The 20,179-nt window shown below is 42.3% G+C and overlaps 1 protein-coding gene across 2 annotated transcripts in view; it reads left to right on the forward strand.

The window, feature by feature from the left end:
- The first annotated feature begins 856 nt into the window (after positions 1-856).
- The window catches only part of LOC135556267 (transforming growth factor beta receptor type 3-like), a 148,213-nt gene continuing 128,890 nt past the window's right edge, over positions 857-20,179 (forward strand). For both annotated transcript variants that reach the window (XM_064989329.1, XM_064989328.1), the window contains exons 1-2: positions 857-1,103; positions 7,122-7,346. In XM_064989329.1, the coding sequence (XP_064845401.1) occupies positions 7,286-7,346 (61 nt within the window). In that variant the 5' untranslated portion in view covers positions 857-1,103; positions 7,122-7,285. The remainder of the gene's footprint in view (positions 1,104-7,121; positions 7,347-20,179) is intronic.

The following is a 20,179-nucleotide window of genomic DNA, read 5'->3' on the forward strand; positions in this document are numbered from 1 at the left end:
ATGGCATGAATAGAGAAAACCAAGGAACAAGACCTTGATGGTAGAGAGAGAGAATACTTCTGGCATATCTTTAGACAGTTTTAGATTTCTGATGCCCGTCTGATGCTTTCCCTTGACCAGGGCTCCACTACTCGGGCCAATGTTTTTTTGGCAATACAATTGTTCCCTGATTGGCTGAACGGGGTGTGTAGACAAGTAGTTGAGCGCAAGGAGAAACAGTTTCGTGCATGTGCTCAAATATGTTTTGTGCGCACGCAGAGTTAGCAATTCGCGTGTCCGGAATGTGTATAATTTTTAATTTGTGCATGCGTTGAAACATTTTGTGCTTGTGCAGGTGAAGCCTACAGGCATGCACATATTGTTTTCCTTTCACGATTTAGAGGATACAAGTCTGCATCGTAAAGTGCAATCGAATAATTTGGGTTCACACCTTAATGTCTGTGTGCACGAACCAGCCTTCCCTCGTGTTAGACTTGGCATCAATAAAACGCCATTTGGTTGGTCATGGTTTTCCCAACTAAAAAATCAACAACATTGGAAAATGCTGCTGGAAGAGTACAAACATTGGCCTTTAATATGAATAATTAATGTCATATTTTAACTTCCCCTGACATCCCCATAACTTCATTTTAAATCCCCATAATAATATGTTATGAATTAGATAGTTCTATTAGCCTATAGTGTGTGTGTCTAATGCCTTAATGTGCAATCTGTTTTTCTACCAATAATTATACTTGCACTTGAATGACAGCAGGGCCGCAACTGTCTCTTCGTTTCCAATGACAGCATTAATCTCTTGATTGATGTAGCTAGTCTACCTTGTACCCTCCTCCTATCACAAGACCCACCCCCAAAATGAAGTTCTTAGTGAAAAGGGGGTAGGTAGCCTATTTCAAACTTTTAAGCGATAGTAGTGGACTCACTATCCATAAACTTGGAAAATTATGTAACCTGACAACTGACGTTGTTTTCCAAGGACGCGGTTGTGTTTTAATGATTTTCAAAGGAAAGGAAAGGATACATTTCGCATCCATTCGAACCGCTGCAAGGCAAGCTACAACTTCCAACAAAGTTTACTTTGACATTTCTGGAGATTCTGCATGGTAGGCTACGTCAGAAGTTTTACACGTTTTCCAACCTGTTATGCTAGCGTATAGCAAGAAAAATAAAGCATTACGTTGAGCCTACATAGTACATTGTTTTATGAAAATCATTTGTATAATGTACACAACTCTGACTCTGAAGCAAATAATTAGTATGTCCGCGGCTCACAGCCCCTCACTGGATACAAAATACGGAACGTTTTATGTCTGATGTTGTTTGATGGACAGTATTTTTGCAAGTGAAATTTGTTGTCGACTGTTACACATTCGCAAACCAAAAAGTGATTTGGCTTTTGTTTTGATTGTTTATTTGATAACACGGCAAAGTGCTGCGCAAAATGTTATTCCGATGAGTACACATGAAATTCAGCATTATGGGTGTTTTTCTTATCTACTTGTATGACTTCCCATGCTGTCATGGCTAAACAACTGTCCCAACAGTTATTTGCAAACATAACATTTTGAGTATATTGAAACATGCTCTCAAAACCAAATACACATGGCAGTTGCATGGTCTTTCCACACACCTACAGCTACCTATCCCCTCTCAATTGATGTCACCATTGTTGCTTCAAATATGCAATTAATGGTTAATAACTGTCTATAACTAAAACAAACATAGTAATGCAGGCTTTATGATATTAGGTTACATTCGTATTAGACTAGGTATTTATTTGTGCAACCTTTGAGACAACAAGGTCAGAGGATCAATGTTGGGAATTAAGTTCAAAGTTACACTACTGACCTGCCATAAACATATAGCATCTTCGTGCTGAACATCAATCTTCTGTGTTATTTTGCTGTGTATCCCTGCCTTCAACAAGTTGTGTTCCAGTGTGACGTCACTGATGTCAAAGCAATGCATGATACAAACTTACTTCCGATAGGATGTGAATGCATTTACAGTAGCGATTGGCACGTTTGCAGTATGTATGTACAGTATCTTCCTTTGGTTTGACTTCTCACGAACTAATGGTGATTTTGTCATTTTAGGAGCCGTTTTCAGAAACCCGTTTATGCATCATAATGTTATTGACTCTTGATGAAAGTGGACATACAGTAACTGTTTCCCTTGTCATGATGAAATAATATCCGAGATATAGTGCATCTGATATGGGAAACGTCGTGATTAATGTCGTTATAAAACATGAGCTAAAAAAAAAGCTTTTGATTTCAAATTGAGCTCTGTGTCAGAAAGCTGATGTAATTGCTTTCTAAAGACTTGCTTTAGGGAGTTCCGAGGAGGATTATCATTGTGCAGCTCTGAAGGGCATGGTAGGTAGAGTCTGGGGCATGATAGACTGTGTTAATCAGGTGAAGCTAAGCCCATTGTACTGTGTAATGAGACATACGTATGTTTGATAGCAACTATAGCTTTGCGCCAATGTTTTGAATGCTAGATTTTTGATAGCTTAGCTTTTACCTGTGTTTAATAGCTATGTTTGATAGCTGAGGTTAGGGCTTGTACCTATTCCATGGTGTCAGAAGTATGAAGACGGGTGAGAGACCTGTGACTCATGCCTTAGGTGAGGTGATGAAAACACACAAGGTGAGGCCGTGCCTGATAACAAAGCATGCCCTCAGTCTCTATATCAGTGAATAACTGAACTGACTCAGAGAGAGAGAAAAGTAGAGCCAGGGAAAATTCCTTGAATATGTGCTTGTTGGTGCTTGTGTGTATGTACTTAGTTGTGACTCACTCTTATAGATCACAAATACTGTCAAAGGCCGGGAATTGCCATGGAAAATATTATATTATCATGATACTTAGGTGCCGAATCAATATATATTGCGATTCCATATGTATTGCGATTCGATACTATGATTTTATTGCGATTCGATGTTCCAAACATATTGCTCACTATATGCCTTCTGCGGAGGGATAAGAGAGAGCCTTGAGAAAACGAGTTACGATCAGTCATGGAATAAAATAGCTGAAAACAAATTGTCTCCCTATTTAAAAAAATACATGTAAGACGAAGAACAGGCTATGAAGGAAGAATACTGGAGTTTTGGTGCCGGTACAGCCAACTAGCACAAAAATAATATTGCGATATTGTCAAAATGATACAATATGTTGTCAAAAATAATATCCCGATATGTAACTATCGACCCCCCCCCCCCCCTTCCCCTTCACTAGTGTATGAGCGGAAGATCTGGCTGTATGTGTGTGTGTGTGTGTATGTGTGTTGCATGTGGGTTCACTCACTCAGGGGTCATAGGCATAGTAAATAGTACACAGATGGATGGGGAGAGTGTGCAGCTGGTCAGTCCCGGTCACGCACACACACACTCACACACACACACTCACGCACACACACAGTCTCTCACACAGACACACACACACTCACACATGCATCAAGACTTGCGTCCCTCGTGTATCCTTGCATTGACACTTGGCTTTGCACTTCCACAAGAGGGGATGTGGGGAGGGAAGATTGGTCTCTTCTGAACAACCACATTTTCTATTATAAACAAGTGGAGTTACTCTAGTCTGCATCATCGGTGTCTTACGCAATTGAGAAACGGAACTTTGTTTAGTCTGAGGAACCAGCCAGCCTACTTCAATCAGTGAAGTCGTAAAGTGACAGCAGACAAATGTGTCATTTTAGGTTATGAAACTTCTCCGTTTTCTAGTGCAGAAACGTAGTTCGTTTTCTGGAGGGGTCGTTATCCAGATGGACTAATGTCCAGATGGACTAATGAACTGAGATTAGGTGGTTGGGGATGCTCATTCTGACACATTAGCCGGATTTAATAGGTGATTTCTGCTTGATCCGGCACTAGAGTGGCCGAGCGTGCAAGTAACTGGTCTCTGGGTGGTTTGGGACCGGCAATGGACATCCTTCATTACACAGCCTTTTCCCTCCTTTGTTAGATAGGAGGGACTTACATTAACAGCCCTATTACTCCGTTGATTCATAGTCCGCCTACTAGGGATGCCTAAAACTCATAGAACTGTTTTAGTATCATTTTTGCATTAGGCCTAGATGTGACCAAGGGCCATATGTTTCAAGCGTCTCAGAGTAGAAGTGCTGATCTAGGATCAGTTTGGCCTTTTAGATCACAGTTAATACGATTACATGGACAGGCTTGACTGATCCTAGGTCAGCACTCCTACTCCTAGACGGTTGCTACATCCGGCCATAGTAGTACGTTCGTTCGTTTGTTCATCTCAGTAACAACTCTGCCTGTTTCGGAAACCTTGTGGCATTTATGCTCCCTCTGACGCTGCAAGAGTGTATGGTACTTCATAGCTACTTATTATGTTCAGTCTGGGTTCTGCAGTGTTTCTAATATGTTTTCCAGAGCAGCTTGGAGTGAAATGGTTGCTCTGCTTGGACGGACGGCTGGAGTTTAAAGAGGAGTCACATGAGGTGATCCTACCGTTAAGGCAACAAAAAGTCTGTCAATTTCTCGTGTCGGTTTGAATCCAGAGTCCAGACCCATGCAATCAACCAATAGAATGGTTGACTTGACTCTTTCACGATAGGCTTGGCCAGTGTTTTTTTCCCCTCTGGCAACAATTAGGCATAATGAAAGTGCTGCTGAACCAACTGTCACAACCCTCAATCTGATCTCTGGGAGCAAGCAAAACCCTTCAGTCCGTTTATCTTTCTCAGCACATTCTCTTGTTTCGCTCTTCTTGCCCTAGGCCACTCTGTGCTCTGGTGTCACAAAACAGTTCAGCCCTGGCCTCAACGCTGTGTGAATAATATCTTGTCATCTACTTTCCCTTTGATATGGTCTTTGTCCTAGAGAGGAGAATGGAGGGACACAGTTTACCTCCACATGAAGGGGGAAGAGGGGCGTTGGGAAAGGGGCCCACAAGTCAAAAGAAGGCACTAGCCCCGCCCAGCGAGCTGGAAGTGTAATATTTGCCGTGATCCTCCAAAATGACTTCCCAGCCCACGCAGCCGCCAGGGTCTGAAAGGCCCTTTGTTCCAGCCGCTGTTTGCACTGTGGAGCACAGCGGTGCACCGTAGCCCTCCTTAGGCTTCCATCCGTCCGTCCGTCCAGCTCTCCTCCCATGCACTCTGCTGCGGGAAGGTGAAGAGGTGTGTGAAGTCGGAAAGAGAAAGAGATCTGTGACATGACCACATCTCTCTCACTCAGATCTCATCACTGGCCAGGCGGTCACATCGGATGACCAGCATCTCTTCTTTCACCAGACTTGTTAACAACCGACGGCCGCCATGGTCCATGAGCGCTGCTGGCCACTGGCCCAACTATTACATTTCTCATAGGGTAGATTCTGAACTCATGTTGCTTTATGGTGGGTTGGCAGCTTAATCTAAGGGGAACAAACATGAACATTTAAATACGATTCTGACGTTGACACGTCAGATCATCACGTGATAAGGCAGACAGTACATACAGAGTAGAGAAATACAGTGCACAATGCATTCATTAAGTCTGTGTTGGCTCGACAGAGCGAGGAAACCAATGGGACTGGCCCGCCAGGACTCTGCACTGGGGTCCTAATCTGAAGGGCTTTACTGCAGTGTTGCATTCCTGTGTGTGCTGCATTATTGCTCTATTGTTCAGAGAATCCACTGCTTTTGTAAGGTAATCCTAACAAGTCAATGAGCTATAAAAAAGGTTTTTCCCTTTTTTGACTGATGTTGTGATAGTGAAACTGGCTTATTGTTCACTTATTATTTTACTAAATATTTCAACATCTTACTTTTTAAAGAGAAAAAGTTCAATCTGCTCATAGTCTGTTTGAAGAAGAAAAAAACGAACAAACAGTTTCACCCGAATATAACTGAATAATAACAAGGCCTGTCACCATGTTGAAAAATATCCAGGATAAATTACATTCAAAGCATATTTTTGATCTAGCTGGTCCCCTACCTTATATGCTGTAGCCAACTTTTCTATAGTTGTCGAGCCATACATGCTGTATCTTTGGCATGCCAACAAATGGACACCGAGAGCATTTGGCTAAGACACAGACAGACTGGACCACCAGTCTAATTCCAATGCCTTTGTGTTTCTGAAAATGACTGACAAGGTTTTTTTTTTTTCAAGACTGATTTCATGTGGATGACACATAGTTGTTGCATTGTTGTTACCGGTTTTGACATATCAAAGCTTTGAGTTGCAAAATGTTGAGAACCTGTGGTTTAGAACTACAATACAGACGCATTTAATTAAATATAATGGTAAAAAGACACGTTTTTTTATTAATATTATTCTGTTTTATCGGGACATATGATCCGTTTGATTATCCATTCATTAATTTGAGAGCATTTATATTGTTATTGTGTTAATATGAGGAACAATAGCAATTGAATGAATTGAGACCATAAGGATGTTATGGTCCTTAGCACTATTAGAGAGGGTGGGCTAGCAGTATGTGAGCTTAGTTAGCCCTGTCAAGTTCAACAGTTCAGCCATGGTCATGCTGATTAGCAGCACGGTCAACCCCACCACCGCTAAGCAGTTTAGCCAAGACCCCGGTGGAGGATCCAGTCTTTCCCAACGATCTCAATTAAACTGTGTGAAATCACCCCAGACCATGTTCAGAAAACAGGGTTTTCAAACACCCACCAGCCACCCAGCAATTCCTCGAACCTCAGACACCCCTCTTTGACTGACCGGGCATGGGCTATGGTGGGGTAGGTGGGTGGCCGGTATGGGTACCAAAAACAGGGACCTTAAGAACTCACATGACATCTAATTATCCCTATGAGATTAATCCTCCTGGTCTCCGGGCCGCTGTCTTCCCTTTTTCTCCCCTCTCTCACGTCTCTTCTAATCAGTCCAACAGGGAACTAGATCCTAATGCCCCTTCTGTTACTTACCACCTCTACGTCCCAAATGGCACCCTATATAGTGCTTTACTTTTGATCTGGGCCAATAGGGGTATGGTCAAAAGTAGTGCACGATGCAGGGAATAGCATGCCATTTGAGACACACACTCTCTCTGACTCTGCTCTGGCCATGCTGAACGGTTATGCACCACATTTCTCTGTCTAACTCTCTCTCTACTTCATCTCATTCACTTTGCAGCTGGTGCTTCTGTGAGGTTTCTCTCTACTGACGGACTGTGAGGTGAAAGAAGAGTTGTCCTTGTGAGGAACCAGGAGGAAGGGAAGGCCGGCCAGTGACCACATCCTGTCCTCTTCTGGAGAAGCTGTAGGCCAGTACTACAACAGTACGACTACAATACTCTGATGGCAGACAGACCCATTCTACCCCTGTTGCTTTTGGCATTCTGCTGCTCAGCATTTGCAGGTAAGTTATGTTTGGCTGCATATCTGTAGACACAGGGATTTGAATGATATATTACAGGCTATACTTTTTATTACAAGTTTTCTCAGAAAGATAAGAATAAAGGCTTTTGGTAATGCTGTAGCAATCATTGAAATGGAAACGGTATGTTTAGAGAGAGATATTTTTCTGTTTGAGGGAGTACACGTGCATGCTTTATTCAATTGAGGCTTCACTGTGGAAGGCAGCCAAACAGTGGAATCACTCGTAGGAACTGGAAGCACACTTTGCACTCCAGGCCTCGTCAGGACGAGCCTAGTGTTGCCTGTTTTTGTCAGACAATCACAAATCGGTACACACTTGGGGGTTGAAACAGCCAGGGTTGAAACAGCACTGAGGAGGCGGGGCTCAGCCAGGGTTGAAACAGCACTGAGGAGGCGGGGCTCAGCCAGGGTTGAAACAGGACTGAGGAGGCGGGGCTCAGCCAGGGTTGAAACAGGACTGAGGAGGCAGGGCTCAGCCAGGGTTGAAACAGCACTGAGGAGGCAGGGCTCAGCCAGGGTTGAAACAGCACTGAGGAGGCAGGGCTCAGCCAGGGTTGAAACAGCACTGAGGAGGCAGGGCTCAGCCAGGGTTGAAACAGGACTGAGGAGGCAGGGCTCAGCCAGGGTTGAAACAGCACTGAGGAGGCAGGGCTCAGCCAGGGTTGAAACAGGACTGAGGAAGCAGGGCTGAGGCATGGTTGAGGAGGCAGGCCTGAGGCTGGGATGAGACTGGGCTGAGCCAGGGGTGAGGAGGCAGGACTGGGACAGGGAGATTTGCATTTAGAATGTTCTGACAGCTTCAATCTTATAGCACGTCCAGAATTCCTCCATGATGCCTCCACATTTATTTGCCTTCAGACGAAGCCAAAAGCACAGTGATTTATAGCCATTTGGCAAGGCAGACCACCGCGAGAGAAGAGAAAAACAACAACAAGCAAACAAATAGGATGAAGCTTTGTAGGAAGGGTGTTGGATGTTGAGTCCAACATTGGGTCCCACTTTAACCAAACTTCATAAACTCCTCCTAAGACCTATGTAGATTCTTCAGAAATCATTCATAAGTGAATGAAAGTAATGACCTTTTATGTAATGACTATTGCTTGTCAATGATTTGTGAAGCATTTATCTTGTTTTTATTAAGAATTGATGAATGCCCTATACGGCCTGTAATGTGTGATCTAACAACAGAAAACATAGTTTTGTATTGTGAGTGCCTGAAGTGGAACATTTTGATAACAACCGTAGGAAAGAACTTACTAACACATCAGCTTTGACTACAGCCTATTCTCTGTAGGCAGTAGCCACTCTCTCCAGAGACTTGATGTTGACAATATAGCGAACAATAGCGGTCCAGGCAGTATCTGCTCTGAGTGTAGCAAACACTATCTCTCCCACATTGACACAATGAGCTCACGCATGATGTTTTCCACTAAATTCCTCCACATGCACTCGGCTGCCAGCATTGTTGCATTTCATAGTGGTGGAAAAAGTTCAAAATGTTCATACTTGAGTAAAAGTAAATATACCTTAAAGCTGCCATATGTAACTTTTTGGGCGACCTGACAAAATTGACATAGAAATGTGAGTTATAGATCTGTCATTCTCATTGAAAGCAAGTCTAAGAAGTGGTAGATCTGTTCTATGTGTGTTACTTATGTGCTTCCCATTCTAAAGTTAAAGTTAAAATGTATTTGTCACATGCGCCGAAATCAACAAGTGTAGTAGACCTTACCGTGAAATGCTTACAAGCCCTTATCCAACAGTGCAGTTCAGAGTTAAGAAAATATTTACCAAATAAACGAAAGTGAAAAATAATAAAAAGTAACACAATAACAATAACGAGGCTATTTACAGGGAGTACCGAGTCAGTGTGTGGGGGTACAGGTTAGTTGAGGTCATTTGTACATGTAGGTAGGGTGACTACATAGATAATAAACAGTGAGTAGCAGCAGTGTACAAAACAAATGGATGGGGGGGGGGGGGGTTGTCAATGTAAGTAGTCCGGTGGCCATTTGTGGCTTGGGGTAGAAGGTGTTAGGGAGCCTTTTGGTCCTAGACATGGTGCTCCGCAACCGCTTGCCGTGCGGTAGCAGAGGAAACAGTCTACGAGTTGGGTGACTGGAGTCTCTGACAATTTTATGGGCTTTCCTCTGACACAGGCTATTGTGTAGGTCCTGGATGGGAGGAAGCTTGGCTTCAGTGATGTACTGGGTCATACGCACTACCCTCTGTAGCACAGGTGTTTAGTCCCAGGGTCCTTAGCTTAGGTGTTCCTTTTGTCCAGGTGGGAAAGTTCAGTGTGGAGTGCGATTGAGATTGCGTCATCTGTGGCTCTGTTAGGGCAGTATGCGAATTGGAGTGGTCTAGGGATCCGGGAAGATGCTGTTGATGTGAGCCATGACCAGCCTTTCAAAGCACTTCATGGCTACCGACGTGAGTGCTACGGGACGGTAATCATTTAGGCAGGTTACCTTCGCTTCCTTGGGCACAGGGACTATGGTGGTCTCCTTGAAACATGTAAATATTACCTATGATGAAAATTACAGGCTTCTCTTATCTTTTTAAGAGGGAGAACTTGCACAATTGGTGGCTGACTAAATACTTTTTTGCCCCACTACATACATACATACATACATACATACATACATACATACATACATACATACATACATACATACATACATACATACATACATACATACATACATACATACATACATACATACAGTGGGGCAAAGAAGTATTTAGTCAGCCACCAATTGTGCAAGTTCACCCACTTAAAAAGATGAGAGGCCTGTAATTGTCATCATAGGTACATTTCAACTATGACAGACAAAATGAGAAAAGAAAATCCAGAAAATCACATTGTAGGATTTTTATTGCAAATTATGGTGGAATACTTTTTTGCCCCACTGTACATACATACATACATACATACATACATACATACATTTTAAGGCCTACCTTCAAACTCAGGGCCTCTTTGCTTGACATCATGGGAAAATCAGACAATTTCCAAATGCCTGAAGGTACCACGTTCATCTGTACAAACAATAGTACGCAAGTATAAACACCATGGGACCACGCAGCCGTCATACCGTTCAGGAAGGAGACGCATTCTGTCTCCTAGAGATGAACGTACTTTGGTGAGAAAAGTGCAAAACAATCCCAGAACAACAGCAAAGGACATTGTGACATTGGAGGAAACAGGTACAAAAGTATCTATAGTCTCAGTAAAACGAGTCCTATATAAACATAACCTGAAAGGCCACTCAGCGAGGAAGAAGACACTGCTCCAAAGCCGCCATTGAAAAAGCCAGACGACTGTTTGCAACTGCACATGGGGACAAAGATCGTGCTTTTTGGAGAAATGTCCTCTGGTCTGATGAAACAAAAATATAACTTTTTGGCCATAATGACGTTTTGTTTGGAGGAAAACGGGGGAGGTTTGCAAGCCGAAAAACACCATCTCAACCGTGAAGCACGGGGGTGGCAGCATCATGTTGTGGTGGTGCTTTGCTGCATGAGGGACTGGTAGACTTCACAAATTAAATGCCATCATGAGGATGGAAAATTATGTGGATACATTGAAGCAACATCTCAAAACATCAGTCAGGAAGTTAAAGCTTGGTCGCAAATGCGTCTTCAAAATGGTCAATGACCCAAGCATACTTCTTAAGGTTTCGCAAAATGGCTTAAGGACAACAAACTGAAGGTATTGGAGTGGCCATCACAAACGCCTGACCTCAATCCTATAGACAATGTGTGGGCAGAACTGAAAAAACCTGTGCGAGCAAGGAGGCCTACAAACCTGACTCAGTTGCACCAGCTCTGTCAGGAGGAATGGGACAAAATTCACCCAACTTATTGTGGGAAGCTTGTGGAAGGCTACCTGAAATGAATGACCCAAGTTAAACAATTTAAAGGCAATGCTACCAAATACTAATTGAGTGTATGTAAACCTCTTACCCACTGGGAATGTGATGAAAGAAATACAAGCTGAAATAAATCATTCTCTCTTCTATTATTCTGACATTTCACATTCTTAAAATAAAGTGGTGATCCTAACTGACCTAAGACAGGGAATTTTTACAAGGTTAAAATGTCAAAAACTGAGTTTAAATGTAGTTGGCTAAGGTGTATGTAAACTTCCGACTTCAAATGTATATATATATATATATATAACATATCGTTAAAATATATGGTATAAACGGTATATCGCCCAAGCTTAAACTACTTAAATGTAGACTCCGCTAAATGACGTTGACTGCTGAGAAGATTATCCTTGCACTTCAACGCTCTTAGTTGTTGTGAAAATCTGCTACACTTGTTGTTTGCGAAGCATGTGGCGTACAGTTCTAGTCTACCTTTAAGTAGTACTTCAAAGTGTTTGTACTTAGTTATTTTACACCACTGGTATTTCTTGCATAGTTCTTATGTAAAGTAAATGTGTGTGTTCTTGAGGCACTTATGTTGAAGCCTTCCCAATGTCCCAATTCACCTCACACCTCACAGCATAAACACGGATGTACGCACGCACACAGATGTACAGACACACACAAACACAACCATGCACACACACACACACACACACACACACACACACACACACACACACACACACACACAGTAACAGTGCAAGAGCTTGGAACTATAAGGTTTTATTGGCATTTTTGTTAAAATTGAGTTTTTGACAAAGCCTTGTTCTGTTCAATGTCCAATGTACTCTAAATGGTCAATAGTTCAGAAGAATACAATATTTAAATAAATTGCTGATGCCATTCAAACCAGTGAGGGTTAGGGACTTTTAACCCAATTATCTCAGAAGCGTTCTCTTGCAGCTAAAACCTTATAATCCGTAGCTCTAGAATTGTACCACACTAGTTCATAAAGGACCGGCACAGTTAGTCTTCAATCACATCTTTATCATCACAAGGTTTAGGATTTCACACAGGACTAATATTTGTGAAGTCTTGTAAGTGTGAATATCCTACCAATGATGAAAGATCATGATCTTATATTGTCTCAGTTATTGAACTAAGTGCTGTTGAAGTTGTGACAATCTCTTCTGTTTGTCTCTCTGTCTCTGTCTTGAAGAGTCACATCTGCCCTTTAAACTTGTCAGGAGTGCTTTTAAGTTACGTAATGTTTAAATTGGTCTGTGATGAATCTCTCTCACTGTAATGCAATCCAGGATACAAGCCATAACTCTCTGAAGTTTTACTCCAAGCACCTTGATCTCTCTCTACCCATTTGTCTGTCTGCCCCACTTTGCTTCCCTGTCTTTCTCTCGCTCTCTTTTCACTGAGACGGTTTGTTCTTTTTGGTGCAGTTACCCTGCTACCTTTTTGTTCCTGTTGTGTGCCTCTCTTCACCTTGCCAAAACTCTTTATTCTCCAAAGGATATATTATGGATGGATCGTGTCGACCTCAGGTTTCGCTGCAAAATAAAAAGTGGAAGTCATGCCAGATATTAATTTGATGCACTTGCCAAAAACAGCTCTGGCAGGATGGTGGTTATTATGAAAGGCACAGCGCAGGGCTGAAGGCTCTCTCAGAAACACGTGTTGAGTGCCAAGGCACTTTTTCTCCTCGATCTGTTCCGTCATGTGTTATGATCTCACAGGCGGCTCGTTCTGATGAGTGATACAGGGCCGAGAGAAGAGGGGTCTGTAATGCCAGATTGGGTTGAATGTTGTCATGTTGTTGTTCATCTTCTGGATCATTTAGACTCAATTGGAAGGCATGGTGGTACTGTATGTTAGGACATTGGAATGATGACAGACACATATAGATGGTGCTCAGGATTCACTTTATGTCTACTTTTAAGAGCTATAAAAGACAATGGTAACGTGACAAATCAAGTGAGACACCCAGACCTGAGCAACCAATTACTTAAAAACCCACTCCACCCTCCCTAGAACCTCAATGATCACCAGATTTACCTAACAAAAGGCACATCTCAATAGGTGCTACATGGCGGGGGGGGGTAGGCCTTTACTCGTTTGTTCTCAATTGCTCCTTTATTGTTCCTGCAAGCAAGGGGGAGGCAGATGATATCAGAGTGCACCATCAGACCAACTCCTTGAATTGCCAAAACCTTGAATGTCTAAAAAACACTATTTTGCTCAAAAATGATTTGTTTTACCTTCAGTGTGTGTACTTTACTGTATGTATACGTGGAATATAGTTTTTCCACTGGAAAAGTTCAAATATAGAGTGGGACTTTATTTTTGAGTGGGACTTTAACTCCATGACTCCAAGTGAAATAAATATGGTTTCAAATACTCTTATAACTTTAACTTTGTTCTCAGTGTACCACATTTCTTAACTCTTTTATTTTATTTACAGCTCGGCTGTCAGACACACACCTCTGGGTGCTAGGAAAGCTGTTTTTCCCCATAGTTGAAGAAAAGGTTAGCCTGTAAATCACCATCTATATCCACAACGCTGCTGTTAAGGCTTGCAGCATGAGGAGGGGACTGCCAAAATGGATTGTGCAACTGCTGTAATCTGAGAGGGGAGGATGGAGGACGAGAGTGGGAGGAGAGGGAGTCAGTCCAAATGGGCACACTCCTCATGCTCTCTCTCTCTCACACACACGCACACACACACGCACACACACACACACACACACACACACACACACACACACACACACACACACACACCAAAGAGAGAGAGTTCCTTCCCAGGACGTTAAACCAGACGTTGGAGTGTGATTCATGCTAACAGTCAGAGCAGCTAGCCAGAGCGGTACGGAGACTATGGCTGCGTCTCAATTAGTAACCTATTCCCTATATGCATTAGTGCACTGCTTTTGACCATAGTGCATTACTCTCGACCAGAGCCCTATGTAAGGAATAGGATGCCATTTGGGACGGACTTATGACTGTGTGGTGCTATAGGGATGGGGATGTTTACATAGCAACAGGAGCTGTAGTTGCCTGAGCGTCTCTACCCACAGGCCTGTGCCGTCCCCCGTGATGAGGCCTTTATCTCAACAACAACGCCTATGAGGGAGGGAGGAGGGAGAGGCGCAGGCATTCTCTCGGCTTGAGAAAGTCATTTTGTAACTAAGTGTAGATGTATTATTGAGATTAATGATGAACAGCAGTGGCTGTATAGGAAGCTGTAAGCTGTGGTACACCCCATGTATTTTTGGAGACTTGAGTGTAGGTGGGGGCCTAACAGGGACAGCTGAGTCAAATAAAATCAAACCTTATTTGCCACATGAATACAACAAGTGTAGACTTTACCATGAAATGCTTACTTACAAGCCCTTAACCAAAAGTGCAGTTCAAGAAGAAGGCAATATTTACCAGGTAGGCTAAAATAAAAAGTAGTAATAAAAAGTAACACAATAAGAATAACAATAATGAGGCTATATACAAGGGGCACCGGAACCGAGTCAGTGTGCAGGGGTACAGGCTAACTGAGGTAATCTGTACATGTAGGTGGGGGCGAAGTGACTATGCATAGGTAACAAACAAACCGCAAGGAGCAGCAGTGTACGGGGAGGGGGAGGGGGGTCAATGTAAGTTGTACGGTGAATTGTTCAGCAGTCTAATGGCTTGGGGGTAGATGATGTTGAGGAGCCTTTTGGTCCTAGTCTTGGCGCTCCGGTACTGTTTGCCGTGCGGTAGTAGAGAAAACAGTCTATAACTTGGGTGACTGGAGTCTCTGACAATTTTATGGGCTTTCCTCTGACACCACCTACTATATAGGTCATACTGAATACGGCCTCTCAGGGGTGTTCATTGTCAGAAAGGCATCACTCAGACACAGGAAAATGCACGCATGCACGCCTCTTACCTAGAAACTTGGCCTGCACTCATGGAGGTTCTTCTCTCTTGATCAGTGAGTCCGATCTGGCAACACAGAGAGCTGGGTTCCATGTGCCAGTAAGATCTCACTAGATAGAAAAGCTGTGCTATAACTGACACATCTCCTCAACACTTCCTCACGTCAGCTAGCTTCCCTGAAAGCACGCACACGGAGGGCTCTTCTCACTTGTTCCAGTCTCTAGTTCTCTGTCTCTCTCTCTTCTCTCTCTTTCTATATTCTATCTCTCCCTCTCTTTGTCTAGGTCTCTTTCTCTTTTCTCTCTGTCTCTGTTTTCCTCTATTATATAAATGAAGACGTCCTGAAACTGTGTAGAAATGATAACGCACCTATAAAAATACAATTTCTTGACAAGTTTTTTTATGTAGCCCCCTGGACCTTGTTGGAGACTGAATGTGTCCCCTGGGCCAAAATGAGTTCAACACCTCTGTCTTACAAAATGAAGACGCCTTTAAGACAAGGTACAAATCTGTCGTACTGCCCCTGAACAGGCAGATAACCCACTGTTCCTAGGCCGTCATTGAAAATAAGAATTTGTTCTTAACTGACTTGCCTAGTTAAATAAAGTAAAAATAAATACAATTTTAGAATCTCATAGCAAAAGGTCTGAATACTTGTGTAAATAAGGTAACAGAATGTGGAAAAGGTCTAGGGGTTTGAATACTTTCCAAAGGCACTGTATTTCAAGACATGACATAAGAGGGTGCAGTGAGGTATCCGATAGTTTGGACGATACTTTTCTCGTCGTTAACACAATGGAAAGGTCAAATGCTTTATAATCTAAATGTTGAAAGTGCATGGGCGACAGAGAGAAACAAAATGGTGCAGTTTGAGGTCATGTGGCCGAGAGGGATGTGAGCGCCGGAGATACGGTTTTGAGCATGTGATTCTGGGCAGGTGTTATGTAGTTGATGTTTGTGTGATGTTGTTTTTTCTATGTGGATGTTTTGTTTTGTTAAAATAAAAAAAAATCATAAGCAACAACAATACCACATCTAACCTGCTATTTTCTTATACTTTAATTATGAATAGTTTACATGAAGGAAAACTCCCTATCGTCCATGAGGGCTTAATGTTTGACACCATTGACACCAGATAACAGTGCCTTCATAAAGTATTCACTCCCTTTGACTTTTTACACATTTTGTTGTTACAGCCTGAATTTAAAGGATGCAGTTGAGATTAGAGGTCGACCGATTAATCGGAATGGCCGATTAATTAGGGCCGATTTCAACTTTTCATAACAATCGGAAATCAGTATTTTTGGGCGCCTATTTTTTAGATTTTTTTTTTTTTTTTTTTTTACACCTTTATTTAATCTTTATTTAACTAGGCAAGTCAGTTAATAAGAACACATTTTCAATGACGGCCTAGGAACAGTGGGTTAACTTCCTTGTTCAGGGGCAGAATGACAGATTTTCACCTTGTCAGTTTGGGGGATGCAATCTTCCAACCTTAACTAGTCCAACGCAATAACGACCTGCCTCTCTCTCGTTGCACTCCACAAGGAGTTACGCGAATGCAGTAAACCAAGGTAAGTTGCAAGCTAGCATTAAACTTCTTATAAAAAACAATCAATCATAATCACTAGTTAACTACACATGGTTGATGATATTACTAGATATTATCTAGCGTGTCCTGCATTGCATACAATCTGACTGAGCATGCAAGTATCTGACTGAGCGGTGGTAGGCAGAAGCAGGCGCGTAAATATTCATTCAAACAGCACTTTAGTGTGTTTTGCCAGCAGCTCTTCGTTGTGCGTCAAGCATTGCGCTGTTTATGACTTCAAGCCTATCAACTCCCGAGATGAGCCTCGTGTAACCGAAGTGAAATGGCTAGCTAGTTAGCTCGCGCTAATTGTCGTTGTGTTGCTGGTTCTAGCCCAGGGAGGAGCGAGGAGATGGACGGAAGCTGTACTGTTACACTGGCAATACTAAAGTGCCTATAAGAAGATCCAATAGTCAAAGGTTAATGAAATACAAATGGTATAGAGGGAAATAGTCCTATAATTCCTATAATAACTACATCCTAAAACTTCTTACATGGGAATATTGAAGACTCATGTTAAAAGGAACCACCAGCTTTCATATGTTCTCATGTTCTGAGCAAGGAACTGAAACGTTAGCTTTCTTACATGGCACATATTTTACATGGAACGTATTGCACTTTTACTTTCTTCTCCAACACTTTGTTTTTGCATTATTTAAACCAAATTGAACACGTTTCATTATTTACTTGAGGCGAAATAGATTTTATTGATGTATTATATTAAGTTAAAATAAGTGTTCATTCAGTATTGTTGTAATTGTCATTATTACAAATACATTTTAAAAAATTGTCCGATTAATCGGTATCAAATACTTATGTCATGCAATAAAATACAAATTAATTACTTAAAAATCATACAATGTGATTTTCTGGATTTTTGTTTTAGATTCCGTCTCTCACAGTTGAAGTGTACCTATGATAAAAATTACAGACCTCTACATGCATTGTAAGTAGGAAAACCTGCAAAATCGGCAGTGTATCAAATACTTGTTCTCCCCACTTTATATTTATATATACTGCAACACCTCACCCATAAGCATTTATGTCTCTTCTATAGATGTTACAGCAGTAGCAAATGAATCTTCAAATTAATTATCTAAGTGAGTCTCAGAAATGGCTAATATATGAATGTTATCTGATGTTAGCAAGTTATTGATTTTATTAACCTTATTTCTAAGGCTACATATATTAATATGGGCTATTTTCAGCCATTTCCTGGTTAGCTTATCAGAGACAGACATAATACTGAAAAGAGCAAATGAAGCAAGAGAAAAAAATATACATTTAGCAGTCCAGTAATCAATTGGTGTGTGCTGTGGGGTTGAAGCTACGAACCCATAGGCGTGGCTCTCTCATCCCTTCCAGGCTTCTGGGAGGGAGGGTGGACAATGAGCCTGTTAAAGCAGATGTAAGCAATGTCCCCACGCGCTCTGGCAGCTTTCATGGCTGGGATCAGTTCTTTCCTCTTCTGGCGCACAGCTTCAGGATAGATATACGTTCCTCACAAGTTCTTGGCTCTTTCCAGAACTGCTAGGGTGTCCCTGAACCTCAGGAACTTGACCACTATCGGCCTGGGTCTATCACATGGGCCGGTGGTGGGTTTTCCAGTCCTGATTGCTCCACTGCAATCTTCATGTGGTCCATCTTCAATTTCTCAGATCATTTCCCTCACTTTGTCCTCAGACTCCATCCAGGTCTTTGTCCAGGTCTCATGTAGAGATTCTGGAATTCTGTCCACAAACATGTTGTTCCACCTTGATTGTCCGTCGTCTAATTTATCTGTCATTGTTATCACTGATTCACACACAGAATTGATGTCCTCTCTCAAGGACTTACAGATTGCTGTCATCTTGCCGTTCTTCTGTTTCAACTCATCGAGCTGACCCTGGGAGAACTGCAAACTGTTCTTCAAGTCCTGGACCTCTCTGGTCAGGTCGTGCATTCTTTTATTAGTAGAATCCACAAGTATTTGGACAAAACACTTGGAAGCTATTTTCTTGTTGTTGTAACAACTGCTTGTAGGCCTCTTTTTGTTCGTTTAAAAGATCCTTCACATGTAATAAAGCGACTCCACTGTCCTCAACGGTACTCCCGCCGGCTTTGGTCTTTGTCATGGTAGCTAGCATCGTAGGTTACGCTGTTACTCCTCACAGTTCCAGACAGGGCAGGTCACAGGGAAGATTGAAAACAACAAACAGCAGGGATCTAGACAGCCACAAACCCTGGACAATCCGTGGTCTCAGCCACAATGGCTAACCGCATTGCGGGCTGCGTTAAAAAAAACCCACGAGCTAGCCAAATAGCTCATCAGACCCATTCTTGGTCGGCAGGGTCACTGGAAAGAGACAAGTTGTCCCAGCTGCTGATGCCAACTGCATCGCGGGATCCAAACTAAGAGATAGCTAGCTACCAAGAACTTTCCAATACACTTTCAACAAACTAAAAAAAAAAACATTAAAACGAACTCTTCCGCGTTCAACAGGAAGGGATGTCAAAAGGACTCACTTCCTGAATATTTTCAGAAGGCACTGTGGGACCCCTGTTTTATTATAGGTCCAGTCTGAAAATCGAATTAATCAGTTAAGCACCCTGTCTGTTCTCACAGGCAGTGCCTCAAGACGTCTTCAAAATGTGAATTAAGACTTCATGAGAACAAAAGTATCTCAAGATGTCTTGATGTCTCAATTGCATATCTCAAGACGTCTCAAGACAAAGGTGATGGTCCTATATATATATATATATGAGATTCTTATGTCTTCGCCCTGGTAATGGGAGTTGTTGTCCCAAGGCAGGCGACAAATTTATCTCCAAAATAAGCCCATAGAAATGCATTGTGCTTATTCTTGACATTTTTTTGGCGAGAGTAAAACCTCTTGCTTTGCCTCTTCCTCTCTGATAATATTCAGCCAGAACCGTAATGGGAAACGGCTGGAGTTATCCTGCATTTTCCATTGTGTTTCACAGCTCTATGAAAAACACAGGCAGGCCACTGAATGGAGGCTGGAGAGGGTAAGAGTAAGGCAGTTATGTGGAGTGTTTCATTGAAGAAAGAGAAAGGAAAAAATATAACTAGAGTTTAACTCTCTCTTGTCTTGGTGTTAGAGGAAGATGGACAGAGTAGTAGGGCATGTATCAGTTTTTTGCCTCTCTCATTGTAGGCAGGTTGGCAGAACTTGGGGCTCTTCTTCTGACTAAGCAAGTGCGTTTGAGTTCTGTATTCACTGCAGGTTTAGCCAAAAGCCCTGATCTCTGTCTCCACATGTTTTCTGGGTGGGTATGAGTTGACAATTGATATGCTCTCATTTTGAGGTCTTTATTGATGACATGTTCATTATCACCACCACACCTGACATGTCGCTTTCTGTCTCTGCTGTTAGCAATCTATTACCCTCCCTCCCTCACTCCCTCCATCTCTCC

The sequence above is a fragment of the Oncorhynchus masou genome, chromosome 15, assembly GCF_036934945.1.
Source record: "Oncorhynchus masou masou isolate Uvic2021 chromosome 15, UVic_Omas_1.1, whole genome shotgun sequence".
In the NCBI taxonomy this organism is placed as follows: Eukaryota; Metazoa; Chordata; class Actinopteri; order Salmoniformes; family Salmonidae; genus Oncorhynchus; species Oncorhynchus masou.